General features: G+C 24.7%; 2 protein-coding genes across 2 annotated transcripts; both read left to right on the top strand.

Annotated features, from left to right (window-relative positions):
• The first annotated feature begins 5,892 nt into the window (after positions 1-5,892).
• LOC132921120 (circadian clock-controlled protein daywake-like) lies at positions 5,893-8,187 on the top strand. Its single transcript, XM_060983970.1, has 4 exons — positions 5,893-6,154; positions 6,925-7,311; positions 7,415-7,570; positions 7,711-8,187. Exons 1-4 carry the CDS (start codon positions 6,073-6,075, stop codon positions 7,860-7,862), a joined length of 777 nt encoding a protein of 258 aa, XP_060839953.1. The 5' UTR covers positions 5,893-6,072; the 3' UTR covers positions 7,863-8,187.
• A 6,589-nt stretch (positions 8,188-14,776) lies between these two features.
• On the top strand, positions 14,777-20,220 carry LOC132920340 (NEDD4 family-interacting protein 1). Its single transcript, XM_060982641.1, has 6 exons — positions 14,777-15,185; positions 16,475-16,591; positions 16,654-16,797; positions 16,873-16,920; positions 17,899-18,007; positions 18,084-20,220. Exons 1-6 carry the CDS (start codon positions 15,156-15,158, stop codon positions 18,386-18,388), a joined length of 753 nt encoding a protein of 250 aa, XP_060838624.1. The 5' UTR covers positions 14,777-15,155; the 3' UTR covers positions 18,389-20,220.
• The last annotated feature ends 205 nt before the right edge of the window (positions 20,221-20,425 follow it).

Raw genomic sequence — 20,425 nt, 5'->3', positions numbered from 1 at the left:
CAGAAAGTTTCAGGTGCCGAAGGAAAAAAGGAAGGCTCGGGACCCATTTGTTAGCCAGCAATACCGGCTAGCTAAGAAACCCATGCCGACCTCGAACCCGGAGGCCATCTCACCGAAATATAAATAGAATTTTGTTTTGTTAAAATAATAATTGTATAATATGTTTATTCAAATAAAGTCGTGAAATCGTAAATAATAAATTAAATAATTTAAGCATTAACTATGTACCTATAGGACAAAATGTTAGTAAAAAAAAATAATTTATAATTTTATAATATATAATGAAATATTATTAAATAATTACAAAGTATTAAATAAAATAATAAAAATTAGTAATTACCTACACCTTTAAATTTAGCTTGTAGTGGTGTAGAGAGTAACAGTACACACAATTTATTTTTCAATTATTTATTAATATAACAACATTAAATAAACAAACGCTGTATAATAAAAAGAGAGAGAAGAAAAAATAAAATAAAAATAAAGACTATATTTTATTACTTATAATAAATACTGTCGTAATTCACTAAATAAAACATCATTGATACATTTATACATTAATTTAAAACAATTATTTAGTCATTTGTTAGTAAGAAAAGTCTACTTTTCTCTTGCACAATCTATATCTATATAGTTACGGTATAGAGATTTGGGGTGGAACATACAATACTCATCTCCAGAATCTATAGATTACTATGAATAGTTTAATTAAGATAATTTTACACGAGCCAAGATTATATCATACAGTAAATTTGTAAATGAATTTAAAGTATCGAATATAAAAGCACTTTACTTTAAGAATATTTTACTACACTTATTTAAAACAGATGTAAAGATATTTAAACCACACCATTCCTATAATACTAGATTAAAAATGTTAAGTAATTTAAATTGTATAAAAGTAAATAAATATTTTGGTAATTTTAATACTCTTAATGTTGGAAATTAAATATTGATATAATCAAATATAAAACAAATAATCTATATTAGTTAAATACTTGTATACTTTAGATCTTAATAATTTTAACTTTAATCTATATTTCTTTTATATTCTTTTTATCTATATTCATATTATGTTTAAAAACTTTATATTCCTTGTCTATATAAAAATGAACTGCTAATCTTTAATTTTTAAATCTAATTATTATTAAGTATTATAATATGTATGTATATTGTTTTTTCTTTTCATTCTAACTGACTGTTTTGAACTTACCCACCCCAAGCACAAGCTTTGCTTTTTGTGGAGGTGTCATATATACTGTATATTTTATATATTATTGTAAGCTAATCTTTTATGACAAAATAGAGGCTCTAGCTAGGTCACTTAGTACGATCAGGTAAATCTTTAGATTGCAAAACGCGGACATTTTGTACTATTATATACATAAAGTATACATAATACATATAATATAAATAAGTTTGAAGTTTGACCAATTATATTAAAGATTGTATTAAGTTTAAATATTATTTTGTAAATCTAAGAATCTTCTAAATTTGTACAAATCATATACAACCAGTAAGTACCTACTATTTAAATATTGTATTGTTATTTATTAATTGTATATAATATTTAAATAACTATAGTATATTTTCTTATTGTTAAAAATATTTATTTTTTTTCAACAATTTAATATATTGAGTACATATATTTCACAAATTATTATTATTAAGTTAAGAATTGGATTTTATGAATAAATGTATTACCTGTATAATTTACGATCAAAGAATCTTAATAAATCTTAATAATTAGGTAACTGATGATTTAATAGCTATATCTTTATAAAGGAATTTGGTACAGGTTAATTTAAAATTAATAACTGATAAATTTCACAAAATAGATATGTATTCTAGAGTATAATACCTACATTATTTTACGTATAGGTATAGGCGGTATTACATATTGCATTTTTCAGTTTTAAAGGTTGTAATTATATTTTCGTTAAAATAAATACAATTTTACTTTGAAAAAATTTAATTAGTGACTCATATTCTAAGTTTGATTGTTTATTCTTAGTTTGATTGTTTGATTATGAATTGTATATAATTGTTATATATTTAATAATCATAAAATATATTTTAAATTATTAGCTTATTAAATTGGCCAATATAATAGATACTGAATCAATATTCAATTTTGAGTGGAGTAAAAAATGTATTGATTTACAAAGATGTTTTTATTTATTTTTGTGTTTGAAACTAATTTTTAGTTCAATTAATGCTCCGATCATCAAATTTGAGAGAAATTACTGTAGTAGTGTACACTATAATATATTAGATCTAGTAGGTTTATATAGGTATACAAATGTCTCAGTACATTTTAGAAAATTTGGTGGAAAAAAAATATTTGTTTAAATTTTAATGTTATTATTAAAATGATTGTTTAGCTTAACCAAAAAATTAGACCTTATTCGGTCAGCATTGTTTTTTCTAGTATCTTTTAGTATATAATATTATACTAATATAATACAAAGTTTCTAATAAATTATTATAATAGTAAAAATTTTTTCGCTAATATATTAGTAAATGATAGAAATAAAAATAAAATTGATGTAAATCCACAATAATTTTTTATGAGCATTAAAAGTTTGAATCTTGACAAATTTCGTTAAAATTTCAAAAAATTGTACATTATTTTGCAATGTCTACTAAGAATTTGTTTTTTTTTTGTAATTAACTACCTATCATTGAACTAAAATTGCATAAATACATTATAGCATTTTACTCAATAACGAAGTACACTTGACGCCTACTATACAGCAAAGCGGTTACTTACTAGACGGAATTCTTTTATATTTATTGAAATTTATCAACTTTAAATAATTAATATATAATAATCTTTATAAAATAATATCCTTTATTTGCTGACTGTATTCAATAAATAACTGTTTGTAATAAATATTTATTCAAAAATTAAACTAATCGAGATCACTGACCAGAGTAAAAGGTTATAGATGTGTTCAAACACTTAAATTGCACTCCCTACCACTACACGGAAGTCAGAATGGCACTATTGGCTGCAAATTATTTGTCATAAAGTAGCTTTTTTCTACTTCCTTAAATGTTAAACCTCCGATAGTACAGAAGTATATAATATAGTGGTTAGTGCATTACAAGTGGGTTATGCAATAAATATTATAATACGGTAGTTCGAATTCGATATGATTCAGAATAGAAATAGGTACGAACTGGCCGATTATCTCTTTAGAAAAACTGTGTGTTGTTGACGGCTGATAGGAAATTAAGATGAAATAACTGTTGCTCTGTTATTCGACGACTGACGTGTCATGTGTGATATTGCCGATATTGGGTATGGTAATTTAGACAACCTAAATAGACGTTTTTATATGTCTTGATCATTTTTGGGGAGGACACTATAGAATGGTCTTTATGAGGCCAATGTACGTATACAATTCAGAAATTCTGCGCTATCGTAATTATTACTAATTATATACATTTCTGTGTACATTGGTCTGCGAGAATGATTAGATCTCGTAATATTATTTTCAAGGTTAAGCATCGTGAACATAACGATTTAAAATTTTTAAATATCGTTTTAAAATTATATTGTCGCTGCTCATGGAAATTAGATAAGTGAAGGGGGGAGGGATCATTACTGGATTTTTTTTACACAATGTTAATTTTAGAATACTTATTGTTGCTTGTGGATACACGATAGGAAGATATAAACTATGTGAATTATTAACATCCAAGGAAAAAGATGTTTGTTGTTATAAAAACATTTTAATTTAATTTATGTATATATTATACAAAACACACATTATTATATTTTTCTATTACATAAAACGTTTTAAAAATTGTATTCAGTGTTTTATTATTAATTCACAATAGCCAAAATAAATATAAATAAAAATGTTTGTAAAAAAATGACAATTGTGAAATTATGTATTTCAAATATCACAATGGATTAATTTAAGAAATAAATGACTATAACAATTAAATGGAAAATAAACTAGATATGATTTAATATTTTACATATTATAAATCAGAATAAATACCAAAATACACAAAAATAATACTTACCTACTCACTTTTAATAATTGTCATCGTCATATTTTTAAATAGATAAGTTATAAATATTATTTAGTTAATAGTTATTAATAAATAATTTTAACACTTAAAATGAGAAATAAAAACTAGGGAAGTCACTCATTTGTTGTATAGTAAATTTTTAATGTACCTCGTCATTGAGTATATAACTGTAAAATATTTGAGTTAAATTTGATTTCAATAATAAATCATTGCATACGAAAAACTAAGCAAATAATACAACGTGCGTCACTATCACACCGATTTTTAAGAGTATTTTATATTTATTAATACTATTTATTACTATGTATTACTATAATTATTATAATACTTTATATTAATACTATAGTAATAAACTAATATGGTATTTTAGACTAATTTCTCTAAAATTATCACATTTATTAATCAATAATTATAATATTAATTATTATACCATAATTTATTATTTATAATAATTGAAATAAATATGTAGGTAATTGTGTTTATATTGTCGATATTTATGACTAGCTATAAGAATATTTTATTAGGAATTTCGTTTTACATTTTCATTCTTTATGTATTAAAATTGAATAATTAATTTTTTTACTAAAAACTAATATTTTGTAAATGTTCGAAATTTTGACGAATTTTGGGATAATTTTAATGACTTTATAAACAAAATTATGAATATATATTTCGAATTTTTTGACTGCTGTAAAAATAAATTTTTGACTTAGAATAATTTTTTTATCAATCTGTCTGAAAACAAATTCTATACAAAAAAAAAATCAAAAAGATCCAAAATACTTTGAAAACTATGTTATATAGATGTAATTTCATAGTTTCATATCTAAAATATGCGTTTATAAATATTTACTAAAATTATTTTTATTTCAATTTTCAAGCTTCTACAGTATTGTTTATTATCAAACAAATAAAATCGATTTTGTCAAAAATCATTAAATATTCTCATTATACAATTATTATAAATATTTTTGGATTTATGTTCTTTTAATTTCCTTTTGTTCCTAAATAATGTGACAGAAGATACAAAAAACATATATCATACCTAATAAAACTAATACATTAATCGTTCTACATAAAACAATTTATAAAATAAAAGATTTTATAGAGTAATTTAATAATCTGATTATATTTTTAATGTAAGTAATCAAATAAAACATTTAAATTTGGAATGAAAGTATTGTACCAATATAGAATTATCATAAATATAATAAAATATGTATTAATATAAATATTTTATGTTTATTCTATATAATATAATTATATATTATTATTAATAATAATATTTTTTATTATTATTTTAGTTAAATTATGTATACCTATGAATTATAAATACATATATATATACCAAATATGCTTTATGAAAGAAGACATAAAAGCTTTTGGAATAAACCGTTAAAATTTAAGTACTTATTAGTTCTTATATTTGAATAAATTATTATAATAAATAATAATCTTACTATGATTTAAAATCAGAAAATATTTATTAATACTACTTAATTATGTAACAGTGTAAGTACTATAACAATGAATATTAAGTTTCTTATATTAATATGAAAATATATGGAATTCATACTGTCGTATTTAAACTTAATTATGGAATCAAATAAAATGTACCTATTCATATAACACACGTATAAATTATTAAATGTTAAACTTGATGAGTGTGGAATGAATTATATTTGCTATTGATATTTTAAAATATATACAAGTAATATAACATAACATTACCCATCAGAAAAAATTATATAGGCGTTTATGGGTGTGTCTTTAACGAGTTCCGGGGAGGTCAACGTGAATTGCGAGCTGCGGGAGGTATAAAAGGTATTCGAACACAGGGTTGCGGTATCACACTTTCGACGGTTTCAGTACCAGAAGTAACTTCGAGAATAATTAAGATTTTTCTTAGTTTTTTCAAAACTTACTAATAATCCAAAACATAATTTGCACTATTTCGATCCGAAATCGATTTGGAATATTTTTATTTTTATTTTACAAGTTAAATAATTCCAATTTAAAAAAATGGCAAAATCGTTGCTGATCGTTAGTGCTTTATTTTTGGCCGTCGTTGCTTCTGTAACCGCTGCACCCACACCGAAAAAACGTAAGTAATTTTTTTTATATATGTATACACTATAATATTTGTGTAGGTAATAACCAGGTTTGATTCCATTTGATGAGTGAAATTGTTCACAAACAATTCGCTAAGAACTTAAATTTAAGTATTACAAAAAAATTATAAATACCTTATTTTTTTTACTTTTTTACAAAAGATAACAATTTTATTTTAAAGTATTAATTTATATTTTATATTCGTATACTTAAAAAATATAACAATAATTATTTTAGTAACAACATAATAAAATATTTATTTTATTTTTAAAAATAAAAATGTTTATATAGTTGCCTATATGATTCGCCTGGCTTTGTTTAAATGTTTAAAACTTAACAAATGTATTTTAAATTCTATCAGCACAAAAAATAGTCATATAGAATACAATTTTAATATATACATTTTTTGTAGCTTAGTATATTTTTAATTTGTTTAGATTAAAACATATTTTTCATAAATCATTGAAAAAAATCTTTAATGCTAACAAAAATGTAATCTTTTCTTTTATTACGTATTGATTTAGTATATAGTTAAATTATTAAGTTTCACGTTTAAAAATGTTTTAAAATAGATGAAAAATCAACCAAATATATTTTCAACGTAAATATTTCATTAATAAAAGCTATTAGGCTACTAATGCTATAAAAATTTATAAAGTTAGTTTTAGTATACCTTTACGATGGTTGGACGTTATGTATTATATTATTACATTTTATAATTTTTATGGTTTTCTTAATATTTATATAATTATTTATTTACAGAATTATCTTTCAATTTGTGCAAGAAAAGTGATCCAAACCTTGAAAAATGTTTGAAGACCTCCATCCAATCAGTCATTCCAGATTTGGCCGAAGGATACCCGAAACTCAGGATTCCGGCCATCGAACCGTTCGAGCTACCGTCTTTGGAAATCGAACACGGCAAAGGCTCTAGCAAAGCTGTCAGCATTGACTTAAAGTTAAAGGACGTCAAGATCATGGGCTTGACCAGCACAGTCATTGATTCCCTGAAAGTCGATGTGGACAACTACAAGATGAGCGGCAAGATTAGCTTCACAAAGCCACTCGAGATCACTGGACAATACACGGTTAACGGCAAGGTGCTCGTTTTACCGATCACCGGCAACGGACCGTGTACCTTAGTCTTGAGTAAGTTTTGAACTTATTATAATACAATTTTTCTAAATGTCATTTTTTTTTTAAAATTTCGTAAATATTCCTGATTTTTAAAACTGTAATGTTTTTTTTATAGACGATCCCGTATTGGAAGTGAAAGAATTGTCCGGCACTCCATTTGAGAAGAACGGTAAGACCTTCGTTCAAATCAAGAAAGTCGATCTTAAGGTGGCAAGTGTCAAAAAACTGAACGTCAAGTTGGAAAACCTTTTCAATGGAAACAAACAATTAGGTATGTTCTCTATACTTGAAGAGTATATTATTCTACTTAATCATTTTTGTTATACTATTGTATTTATAGTAGTATAGTAATATCATACATTTTTATTTTTATTTTCCATACTAAATTTATTGTTATTGTTTGCACAATAGGCGATAGCATGAACTCCATCCTGAACGAAAACTGGGAAGTTCTTCTTGATGAACTGAAACCAGCATTCGAAGAAGCGATTGCAGCTATCGCGCAGGATATTGTCAACAAGGTATTCCAGAAGACCGCATACTCAGACATATTCCTTTTGTAATCGGTTTGGTCTGTTCCTTATGGTTAATGTTTCCTAACAAAAATTATGTTTTTTTTAAATGTAATACTTGTTTCCGTCAGTAGGCGCTAGAGTAGCTCGACAAAAATGTCTTAAGTGATCGACGCTAACGAGATGCTCATAAAAAGCGCCAACTCTCTGGGGACTTGTTATTATTTTTTATAAAACGATGACTGTTACGTGTGCGTCTCAATACCTAATTGATGACGTCCTATTATTTATTTGAAAAACCTAGTTTTTATTAAATTATTGAATATTATTTATATGAAACAAAATATATAAATTTATTAAATTAATATTCAAATAATTATTGAGTTGTTTATTTCCGACAAAACATCGTCCATCCAAAGACCTGCTCTAACGCTACATATACTATACACTACTAGTGGTGCACGTTCAATGTTAAGGTCACGACAGTATAATATCTTTTTATTGTGTTTTCATATTAAAATACTTATTATCGAACACCAATATTAGAACATTTGACAATGTGAAATTGAAGTTTTTTATAAAATTGGAATAATATAACTTTTATAATATAAAACGATAATTTCTATACTGTTTTGGGAAAATTTTGCTAAAAATAAAGTAATAATGTAATATGTAAATGTTGATTGAATAGATATACTATTATTTCTTTATTGAAGGTTAATATAATCTTTAATTATACTAATATTACTACAAGACAGAAGTTTTATGTTAAAAATTATTATAGTTATAACTTTTACCTGTATAGTGTATATAGTATATACCTACTTATTATAGAAATCACCACTAATTATTTATCGGTATTATACACAGAAGTGCCAAAGTTTCAAAGTTATAACATGTATGAAAATGTAGCTAAATATATTATTTAATAAAGTATAAAATATTAATTTAAAAAATATAATGAATCTATTAACTTTTAATAGCTGAAAATATAGACAATCATAATAAATATAAAAAAAAAATCACAATGTTTTAAATTATAATTTTTTTATTTTTATAAATACGTTATTAAATTTTAATGTTATAATATACAAATGTTAGTCAATTTTTCTCTTGAGATCACAATGTCAATTATTTTACCACTAAAATGTTTTATTGTATACACTGTCCCAATTAATTTTTTTGTGTAAAATAGTTATACTTTCAATTTTATCTTCATTTTTTTTATTAAATAGGCAATAACTTAAATTATTTAATTAAAAATTTTTGAAAATGTCATTGCGTAGGAATGGTAAAATGAAAGGATATACGTAAGCATATCAAGTCCTCAGGAATATTTTTGAATTACGAAAAAAAAATTGTTATACTTTATATAAATATTAAATTTTGTCGAGATTTGAACTTCAAATGTCTATAAAAAAAAAAAAAATTGTTCTTCTATATTTAGTAAGAACTATTTATGTAAGGAACCTTATATACAATTTTCAAATCTTATTAGCTATAAAAATTGAACATTTATATTTTTTAAAGACTGTAAATTTCACTTACTCATACGGTTGTCGGTTAAAAGTATTTTATATTTTATATCTTTTATTTAATAAACATAATATATTTTTATTTCTTTTTAAACATGCTTATGCATATATAGGTATGTCATGACTATAGTGACTTATTTTTAAATGTTTCAAAAGTTTCATGTAAATAAATTAATAAGTAATGAAAAAATTGATTTCAAACCAATAATAAGTATTTAAATTTATATTGTAATTTATAAAACACAAGGTTGGTTTATAGTCTTGACACATTTTCATCGGTACAAAGTAGGTTGATTTAAAAACAATGTGTATGAAATATAGTCATAAACAGTTAAACATAATATAAGTTATATATGTTATCCAGTCTAAGAACCCAAAATGAATTGGGCATTACAATCATGGACACATATTTCTACAGAAGTCTAGTCACTCTAAAATCATTGGAGTATTTATAGGAATACAATTAAGACATTAGGTGCAGTAATATTTATTATTCTATTACTCAAAAGAAGAACTATACTTTTGCACTTACAAAAATCAATACATTTAGACATAGTAGAATAATTGCAGTACCTATTGAAATAGTATAAAATAATACAATTATAATTGCTTATGTGCTTATGTATAGTTATAATTTATATGTATGAAAAATAAAAATGAATGATTTATGAATATATTTTACTTATTGACTGAATAACAGATATATTATATTCATTATAATTGGTTATATAACGTTTAAAATTTTCAATAAATTACTTTTAACATTTAGTATTTTAATCGAAGGTGAACATCTTGTATTCATATTAAATCTTATATCATAATAATATTTAACAAGGGCGCTAAGGGAGTAAACAGGTTTATTTTAATTCCACGGGGAATACGGATATCTTACAAACTAAAAAACACAGCTTAACATCACGAAAGCGAAATAATCGTTCTCTAGGCAATCAACTTTTCGGTGGATGTATAGACGATGTATGTGCATATACAAATATTCAATTGGTAGAATACAGTTAAATTAATTTGACCAAGTAATAATAAGTAGATAATATTTTAAATAAACGCATATAATTACTATAATTAAAAATACAATTTAAAAATTAATTACATTATTGTCTACAAAATTGATAAATTATCAATGATAATAATATATTATATTTGTAGGTATATGATAGAATATTTCTCTAACATTAAAAGTTATTATTTTAAAATTGATAAATAAATAAACTTATAATAATAGTTATGACATTGGTAATACTAATACATAATCTACACCTATAGCTATATAATCTATAGAATGGATTATTTGATTAATAGGTCATCTACTCATAATTTAAATTTAATCATTATGAATATATTATGTTAATAAATATAAATATGTAAATAGTAAGTACCTACATGTCCTACATAGTATACCAAACATTATAATTAAGGTTATACTGGACACTGGTAATAGGATGTTTATTACTTTTACATATTTTTTATTTTAGTCGTATTCGATCTTCGACGTTGTGAGTAGTTTTCGTTAGAAAATTGGATTTAGTTTGTACTTTTGTCTTTTGGGCAGTGTTTTGGAATAATATACGTTCGTTCTACGTGATTACGAGTTTATATATATAATATATATTGTAATGAACATCACTCAATACTCATTTATTATAAAAATAGAGTGTGAAGTAGAACGAAATTCATATTTTTAGAGAACATGAGAATTTAACAGGTTGTTCAAATTACTTAATTTTTAATTTTTTTATCTAGTAAATTGTACTTATCTTCACATAAAAGATTAAATTGTATATTTATTTATAGACAAATATAGTAAAATAATATAACGAAACGTGTTAGATTTTTTAATGAACGTGACCGCAAACAATAAACATACACCTTTAAAAAAATTGGAAATATTTCCAGTACTTTATAAAATAATTGAAAAAAACAAACTAAAAAAAATTAAGGAAAAAGGAAATTTGCACGTGAAACCAGTTTTCGACATTTGTTTTTTTTTGGTATAACTCGATAACAAATAGAACAATTTTTTTTTTTATAAACGTGAAACTTAGAATTTCGACAAAATTTGTTAAAATCTCGAAAATTTACAAATTATTTTGTTATTTTGTTTATCCACGCATTTTTTTTTTAATTTACCACAAGATTACTCATTTTTCTATTCGTAAAAAAAATCAACAATTTACTGAAATTCATATTAATTGTATATATGTTATCATTTGAAGTTCAGAATATGTCTACTACATGTCTACATTGGATTTTCACCTGTATAATAACTATTATGTATTTCTCCACAAACAATTTTTATTTTTTATAGATACACTTGAAATCTTCACTAAATATTAATATTTATATTTCTTGAGCATAGTATATTTTTTTTAATATTCTTTTTGAGATATTCATAAACATTTGAAATTCAAAATTTTTGAAATCAATAATTACCAATAAAAAATTATTTTTGAAATTCTTGAAAAACTAATAAAAGATTTTACATAAGTTGTTTTTATATTTATATAAAAATATTAAAAATCGATCGGCATGTTTTTTTTGTTATATGTGCATTTGAAGTTCAAATTTTTACAAAATTCGTCAAAATCACAAAATTTTACAAAGTATAAGTATTTCGTTGTAAGAAATTAAAAATTTGTTTACTGTTAAATTAAAGTAGTATTAAGTTCAATTTTACACGAAATTACATGTTTTATTGATACATAACGATATTTATTAATTATAATTAAAACATAATTCGTGGTGAATTAAAACTTTTACGTAAAATATTTAAAAAAATAATTAAATAGATACATACTGTAATATTAATGAAAAAATAAATGCTTTTTATAGCTACTTATATAAAGAAGCAAATCATGTAATGTACTAGTGATATAGACTGACAGATCATCTCCGCTTAGTGTTATTTTTCGTACCTATACAACGATAATGTATCACTGAATTCAAATTTAACTTATCCATATAACCATATAAGTATAGTGACCCACTTGACATCTAAATATCTAATGTACAGCAGAGTGGTACCTACTTGCGTACTTTTTTCTCAGTTATTTTAAAAAGTACTGGGAATTTTTATCTTCCAAAAGTAAGTACTTAGTAAATTGAATTTGCTATCTGTATCAACTCTCAAAGTTGAATATCGCTGTATCTTTCTACAATAATGAATAAATCGTGTAAGTAATAAGTATACAAATACATAAACACAAAGATATACACAAACATAATCATTGTAAAATGTAATAACTATAAGTCACATAACTTTGTATTTAAAAAAATATAACACCTCAACAATTACTCGTTAGGTATATAGATGGCAACTGCAATACGTAGTACAATGATAGCCGATAGGTCGCAAACACACGCAACAGATAATATTATGATACCTAGTTATAATCGCAACACAACAATATACAAAAGATATAAAAACATCATTATATAAGGCACAACCAATTTATTTGTGTAAATAACTTTCACATGTATCACCTACATGGCTTCGTTATATTTATCGCAAGAAATATCATCAAGTCGGCTGAAATAAATAGGTAAATTGTAATAAAGGTCAACATTTCATAGTTTTGTGAATAAAATACTACAAAAATACATAAAATATAAAGATTCAATTTAATAAAAGGTATAAGCGTACCTACTATAAATATTTGCGTTATTCGAAACTTCCTTGCGACCTCTTGGTAAGTGTGAATCGCAAGACTGTTTTCACAAGTTTTTAGCAACAACTAATAACAGTATACCTACCTAGTACCTATAGACCAGTGGTTTTCAACCTAGGAGTCGCGAATGACATATTTAGAGGTCGCCAAAAATAATAGACAAAATGGTTTTTCCATATTATATAAAAATAAAATAAAGGAATAATTATTTATTGTTTTCTATATCTATACAATAACATGCAGATGAGCGTAATCTTAGCTCAAGTATCCCATTAACACGTGGATAACAAGTTAAATTGTACATTTTTTAAATGTTATTTATGTATTGTGAATGCTTAACAATACGTTTTAAAATAATGTTGTATTATAAATTAATTAAATTTTTAAATGTACCTAAATTAATCAAAATTGTATACCATATAAATATTTTATCAGTAATTAAATTAAATTTTGATGAATAACAGAATAAAACAAAGTTTTTTTTCAGGGGGTCGCATTAGAAAAAAAAAAACGGAGGGGTCGCGATCCAAAAAAAGTTGAAAACCACTGCTATAGACTATAGTAGCCAGTAGGATAGGTATTGCTATAAATATCATTTATTTATCAATCATATTAGTGCCTATATATTATAATTTATAATCAATGGTGTTATGTCATTCATCATTATACAAATATAATATATTATGTCGTCGATTATCATAAACAAAACTATAGGTAGATAGTTAACTATATAATATTTTAAGACGAGTGACCTCTACGACCCGCAGACGGGAAAGGGAAAAATACAAAAAACGTTATTATATCCTTAACCTATTTATATCATTGACATGATCACATAATATAGTAAGAGTATAAGACCTATATAATCTTCAGTCTGCACCTAACCTATGTCGTAGTTCACCACTTTTGATTGGTCGGTTTATTCCTTATTATGATGTATAAAATATATTGTTTATTCACCAACATGTAACGACGGCCAATAATAATATATTAAAATGCGGAGAACAACGATAGTCGCAGCTAAGAAATACTCGAACGAGGTGTGCATATCAAACACAAGTTGAGTGATTTATTTTGTTATGAATTATGATACATTATACTGAGAACGCGGAGCAATTAAATCATAGTCTGATACCAGTCTAGACAATGATTTGTAATAGGCAGGTAGTAGCCAGTAGGCATAGAATTAAATTATGAAACTCATAAATATTGCATTTGACCGCAAGCGTTTTTACGTATTTCTAATTTTCTAATATAATATATTATGTATATTGTATATTGTACATGTATTTAAATATATTAAAATATAAAAAAAAAATGTTGTTGTCATATAACATAATAAAAATAATATTGTCGTAACGAGTCGTTTGACCAGTAAAACAGTTGCAAGTTGTATAATATTATTTTATGTTTATAGTTCATGGTAACTACCGCCGATAATGGCGTGTTGCACAATAATTATGATAACAAAATAAAACAATGATTAAATACGACATCCAAGTACGTATCGATAATACAACTCGTGACAAAATATAATGTCTGTTTTGTCAAGTTTAACGTATAAACTATAAACCAAGAACTAACATTATAATACAAAATAATAATAAAATATACACTAAGTTTACACCTCAATGAATAATAATACTGATAATAATGTGTTTACGGCTTATCGATTTCGGACGGCTTGACGTCACGAACGGACTGCGTTCGTCGTTATCAATACTTTATCAACAACTCGACAGAACGATTAAACATATGTTCATTGTTCAATGTTCAAGCTTTTCACTCGACTCGCTGTGTTGTAACTCGGACTATAGTTAGATTCCTCCAAGTTGATTATTATTTTGTTTTACTGGTGTTATGTATGATTGCTAATAATAACCGTTTACCTATGTAAAATGCGAAAAATTGAATACATTTCCCATCGAATTCTGTACGACTCGTTTTGGAGCTGAGATTTTGCTGGACCTACAATAGCTATATTGAACAACTGGAGCACGCCAAACTGTTGTTCGATTAGAGTTTAACGATCCGATCGCGTCTTGCTCATAAATGTCGAAGTAACTCTGCGACAGATACCAATATTAGGTATATTTTGTATTACAAAATATTAATTTTTGTCAAAAATGAGTCGACAACCAGAAAATCATATCATGGTTAGTATTATTACATACAATTTGAATAGTATTATTTCATACATATATTTACTATTGTAATTTGTAGCTAAACTTTATGAAAGTTATAAATGAAAAAATATTAACCCATTTGTTAACTAAGATTACCAAATGATACCAGTTTACTAAATGATTACCTTTTAATTTTTATTAATAAACTATACCTATTGATATGTCATAGTATAAAGTTATTTAAAATTTAAGTAAAAAATGTACTTGTCATGTAAGTGCATGATAATGGTAATCAGATAACTTGCTTTTATAGTTTTATGCCATTACATAATCTATATTTAAATATTAGCAGAAATAAAGAACACACTCTTGTGGTGTGAAGTCTGTGTCTTAAGTATTTATCTTAGTACTTGGGCTTAAGTTCTTAGTACTTGAAAAAATTATTATTTAAAACTTTAGTTTTGAAAAGGATAGGATTAAATGATTAAAACAATGTTTGAAAATTGGGAACTTTTATACAATTATTTTGAATATGTTACATTTTTGATTTATTATTTTTTTTACACACTAAAAATCTAATTAGCTATTAACAATAATATTTTGTTTGAAAAATAGATAATATGAAATATTTTACATTTTATTCATTATTTATACTCAATATTTTTAATTATTACACTATTTAAATGATTTTAAGTCTGTGTATCATGTAATATCACGTACAAAAGTATCTATACCTATTTATTTTTTAGAATTTAAACTATGTAAGTAGGTGCATACAATTTTGATTTCATAATTCAAATTAACTGTTAAGTTATAAGTTTTTAATTAAAGCTTGATAATTACATCTAAATATACAAATTATATTCACAGAATATTTTTTTGATGCAAAACATCCATAAAATAACATGTTATAGACAGATTGTAAAAATATAGATATAATCTAGAATTTATGAATGGTTTATAATTGTTGTCTTGTTTTAATTAATGGCAAAGTCCACGTTGAAAATTGTTTATTTTAAGAGTGGGCAAACAAAATATTTAGTATTCTGATTATTTTTTATATTTTTATTTTTATGCATTGGTTTATTGAATCATTGATGAATTATTATATTACAAATTATAATTGCTAATTACTTTATTGTATTGATAATAAAACAAGGTATACAACATTGATCCTTTCAACCAAAAAAAAAATGTATATTTTAATTCTTAATGTATGCAATTGTAAACTACATTACAGATTGTATAATATGCATCCATAAAACTCAAAATTGTACTTGAGAATTTGAAGTATTAATTATTTAATGTGATTTATATAGGATATTCCTCCTCCTGTATATACAAATGTGGCAAATAATACTCAAACAGTAGAATCAGAAAATGGAAATGTTGATACAATACAGCAAAATCCAGTTCATGTACCGACATCACCACAGGTATCTAATTAAATTATATTAATAAGAAATAAATAGAATATTCAATTATTAATATTTTTTAGCATTATGATGCACAGCCTCCTAGATTAGACTTTTCAGCCCCCCCACCATATGAAGACTGTAACCCAGATTTTGTAAAGCTACCAACTTATGAAGAAGTGCAAATGGAAAAGCGATTGGAAGGAGAAACATCTCCAAGATTACCTGTTAGTTTTACTATTTATTTATATTAAAAATGATATAATTAATATTGCTTCAATAACACAATTAACATTTTTCAGGGAAGAGTTATTGGAGGACCTCCTAGCATTGGGCCATTACCGCAAGACGTAATTATAAAACATTTTGATTTATTGTTACTAATTCATTAAAAATGATAACTTTAGTCTGAGTTGTCATCAAAACATAGGTATTTTTTTATTTAATTTTTCAAAAGAAAAGGTGTATCTTGTTAAGTAGGTTAGGTATATATTTTTCAATAGTAATTAATAAATAAAGTAATAGCCTAATATTCATACCATTGATTATAAAAACTTAAATTTGCCTGATAGCTCTAAAGTAAACATTTAGTTTAATAAGAAGTGAATATTTTATTATCTTACACAATGTACGTTCATGATTTTTATATTGTTGTTTAAATTATGACTGAATTTTAGTGTAGATATGACCTGATAATACAAGAGCTTATCATGTTGATATTTGAAGACAATAGAATGTTTTTGTTTTTATTTTGTCAACATTATTTTTCCATCTGGACTACATATTTCCTGATAACTTTAATATTTCAATAAAAAATGTGAATGGATATTCTTTATGTAATTAATAAAATATATTAAATATACCATAATATGTTGATATATTCTATTATTATTAAAAACTTATGAAGATGCAAATTTCAATAACTATATAGTTCATTCCTACTTAGAATATATATACGACCAGTTTTCATTCGGCGGTGAGCAATCCCCCAATAATCATCTGTTAGTTTTTACTGTATAGTGGGGAAATCGGGTTACAAGTAATGCACAAATCAGTATATTCTTATTTATAGGTATTATGTGTTAAGTATAATCACTGTATACAGGAATATACATTAAAATAACTATTTTAAAGATTTATGATAAAGTATATTTTTTAAATAATGTAAGTGACAAAATGATGTGATTTATAAAATAATTATTGTGAGTGAAATATCAAACAGCCCCTCTTTTATTTCATTTTCCGGGTCATTATCTGAATTTGCAAATAGGGTTGTCCTATCCAGTCTGTTGCTGTATTATAAAATATGTATTTAATTTATTTTTCAGATACCTGCACAAACATTGACTGTTCTTACGATTGATGCTGCACCTAATCCATGTGAAATTGATACTAATTTATTAGGCACAGACTACATGTTTCTAACTGCTTTTTTGGGTATAAAACTATTTTTTTTATATATTTATTTTTATGAATTATTTTTAAATTTAATTTTCGGTTTTTTTTTTTATAGTGGCTTTGCTATTCAATTGGGTGGGTTTCTTGGTGTTAATGTGTTTATGCCAAACTGTAGCAGCTCGTTATGGAGCACTTGCTGGATTTGGATTATCATTAGCAAAATGGACGATGATAGTTAAACGAAATACTGAGATGTCTGATTTATCACCAGAAAGTCGTTCAAATACATGGCTTTGGTGGTTAGTTATGGCATTTGGATTTTTGATTTGTATTCGTGCTGTCATACAATACATGAATATCAAACGTGGTTGGAGGCTGCTTAGTGTTCCTGCACAAGAACGAGTGTTATATTTTTATTAAATTTTTGATCTGATGGTAAAGTAAAGTAAAGTATGTGAAATATTTATTAAATTTATTTTTGTTCATATTTTATTTTGAAGTCATAAGAATGTTACTAGAAAAATTGTTAGAAAAAATAATAACTTATAATACTTATATAAATTACAAGTATTTAACCTTTGACAACACACATAGACACCAACTTAATTGCAAAAATATAAACATTTGCCAGGGGTAAAAACACTAAAAACTAAAATTCACCAAATTTTGTGTCTTATAAAATAATAAAGATTTTAATTAGAATAATAATAATATGATGAGAAGATGCTCGGCTTGGGTTAATTTTTTTAAAAATTATCGTACCTGCACTAATGTTGTATTTTCAAGACATGTCTGAATATCGTTCACGAAATCATTAACATAAACAATGCCACTATAAAAAAGACACAAAAACAATGCAAGTATTTATTTGTCTCGTGTGACTTAACCTAATGGAAGTAGAAATTCACACAAGAAGTGAAAAGATAATACAGTTTTAAGATGATAATGAAGTTAAAGGTGGTTTAAAACTGCTTAAATTCCAATGAGACAGATGTGAAAAAGTTTTTTTTGATGAGTTATGAGTACAATGTGGATATACACCAAAAATTATTAAACATTCCGATTTATAAATGTCGCGAAATATTCCTGAAGAAATCAAACAAGACATATTTCAGTTTTGCATACTCATTTATGTATTGAACATGAAGATATTTACTATAAGTAATTACGTATTAATGGATAAAACAAACTGTGGGGTAACCAGGATCATTATAAAACCATAGATGTTATTTGGGAGGATTATGTGGGTATAACAATTATCCCCATGGTACTTTTGTCATGTTACATACTATTCTTTTATCCACCCCAACAACAAAAAATAAGGTATTACGTTACAAAAAAATAAATAAATAAATAAACAGTTCACGAGTGTACTTATATTCTAATGCTATTTTGTTTTATCGATTCAAGTTTTTTCAATTTGCATTCCTATTTTTAAAATATTTAATTTTTGCCCCTTTTAGTATGTTTGCCAAGTGTCGCAGTGTCAAGTGTAAAACAATTTTTCATACCTTATAATATACATAGTAATTCATACTTGTTTATTAGTCTAATTTTCTTAGATCTTTGGATTAAGATAGGTACTAGGTTCTTTAACATAATTTGTTTATAGTTAGAATAAAAAATGTTTGATCTCAAATTCACAGAACATGTGACAATTTGTATACCAAAATAATAAATGTTATAAATTAAAAAAAAGTTAATACAGTTAAATAAAGCTTCATAAGGTGATATATCATCACATCACCCCTTTCTCCACGTAGTTACACCACTGGCAAACAAGATAAGTAAAATTGACTAAAAATATATATTCTATTCTACAACAACAGTTCTTAACCTGTGATCCGCGGCAGCCTTAACATATAATATACGTTAATATGTGACATGAATTCATTATTACAATATTGTTCAGTTATTATTTTATTTTTGTCATGTTTAATATTATCTTATAATATAATTAATTATAAGAGATAGACCTATCTTATCTTTATTATACCGACAACGAAATATAAAGGAATTTGATGCAATTTTAGTATCTACAGTTTTAGATACTAAATAATTTTATTATTCATAGTTATTTATCAGTTTTTATTGTTCATACAAAATATGTTGGGGTACCGCACTTAAGTCAGCAGTGGTATATTTATTGCATATGTAATATTTTTCAAATCATATTTAAGACATTTAAGTTAAAATGGACCGTTCGCTAAATTTAAAAAGGCATAATTATGAACTTCTGTTGCACTCTGAAATTTGTTGGTTATCCTGAGATAAAATGCCCTCTTGTCTATATGGATTGAGAGATGAGGTGAAATTATTTTTTATCGAACATAAATTGTATTTGTTGAGTGAACGCTTAAATGATTATTCTTGGTTAGCTACTTTAGCATACCTATCAGATTTACTTTTTGCACAGTCTTCAAGGAATAAATAAAAAAAGTTGAAGATAAGATTGAA

This window comes from Rhopalosiphum padi, chromosome 2 (genome assembly GCF_020882245.1).
Source record: "Rhopalosiphum padi isolate XX-2018 chromosome 2, ASM2088224v1, whole genome shotgun sequence".
NCBI lineage: Eukaryota > Metazoa > Arthropoda > Insecta > Hemiptera > Aphididae > Rhopalosiphum > Rhopalosiphum padi.
Note: the sequence above shows the minus strand (reverse complement) of the source record. Positions and strands in the feature narration are given on the sequence as shown.

Bases quoted from the DNA above. Each gene is read 5' to 3' on its own strand.
- LOC132920340 (XM_060982641.1), top strand. From the start codon at position 15,156: ATGAGTCGACAACCAGAAAATCATATCATG. The intron at 16,592-16,653 runs GTATCTAATTAA...AATATTTTTTAG, and splicing joins ATGTACCGACATCACCACAG to CATTATGATGCACAGCCTCC. The intron at 16,798-16,872 runs GTTAGTTTTACT...AACATTTTTCAG, and splicing joins AAACATCTCCAAGATTACCT to GGAAGAGTTATTGGAGGACC.
- LOC132921120 (XM_060983970.1), top strand. From the start codon at position 6,073: ATGGCAAAATCGTTGCTGATCGTTAGTGCTTTATTTTTGGCCGTCGTT. The intron at 7,312-7,414 runs GTAAGTTTTGAA...TTTTTTTTATAG, and splicing joins ACCGTGTACCTTAGTCTTGA to ACGATCCCGTATTGGAAGTG. The intron at 7,571-7,710 runs GTATGTTCTCTA...TTTGCACAATAG, and splicing joins CAATGGAAACAAACAATTAG to GCGATAGCATGAACTCCATC.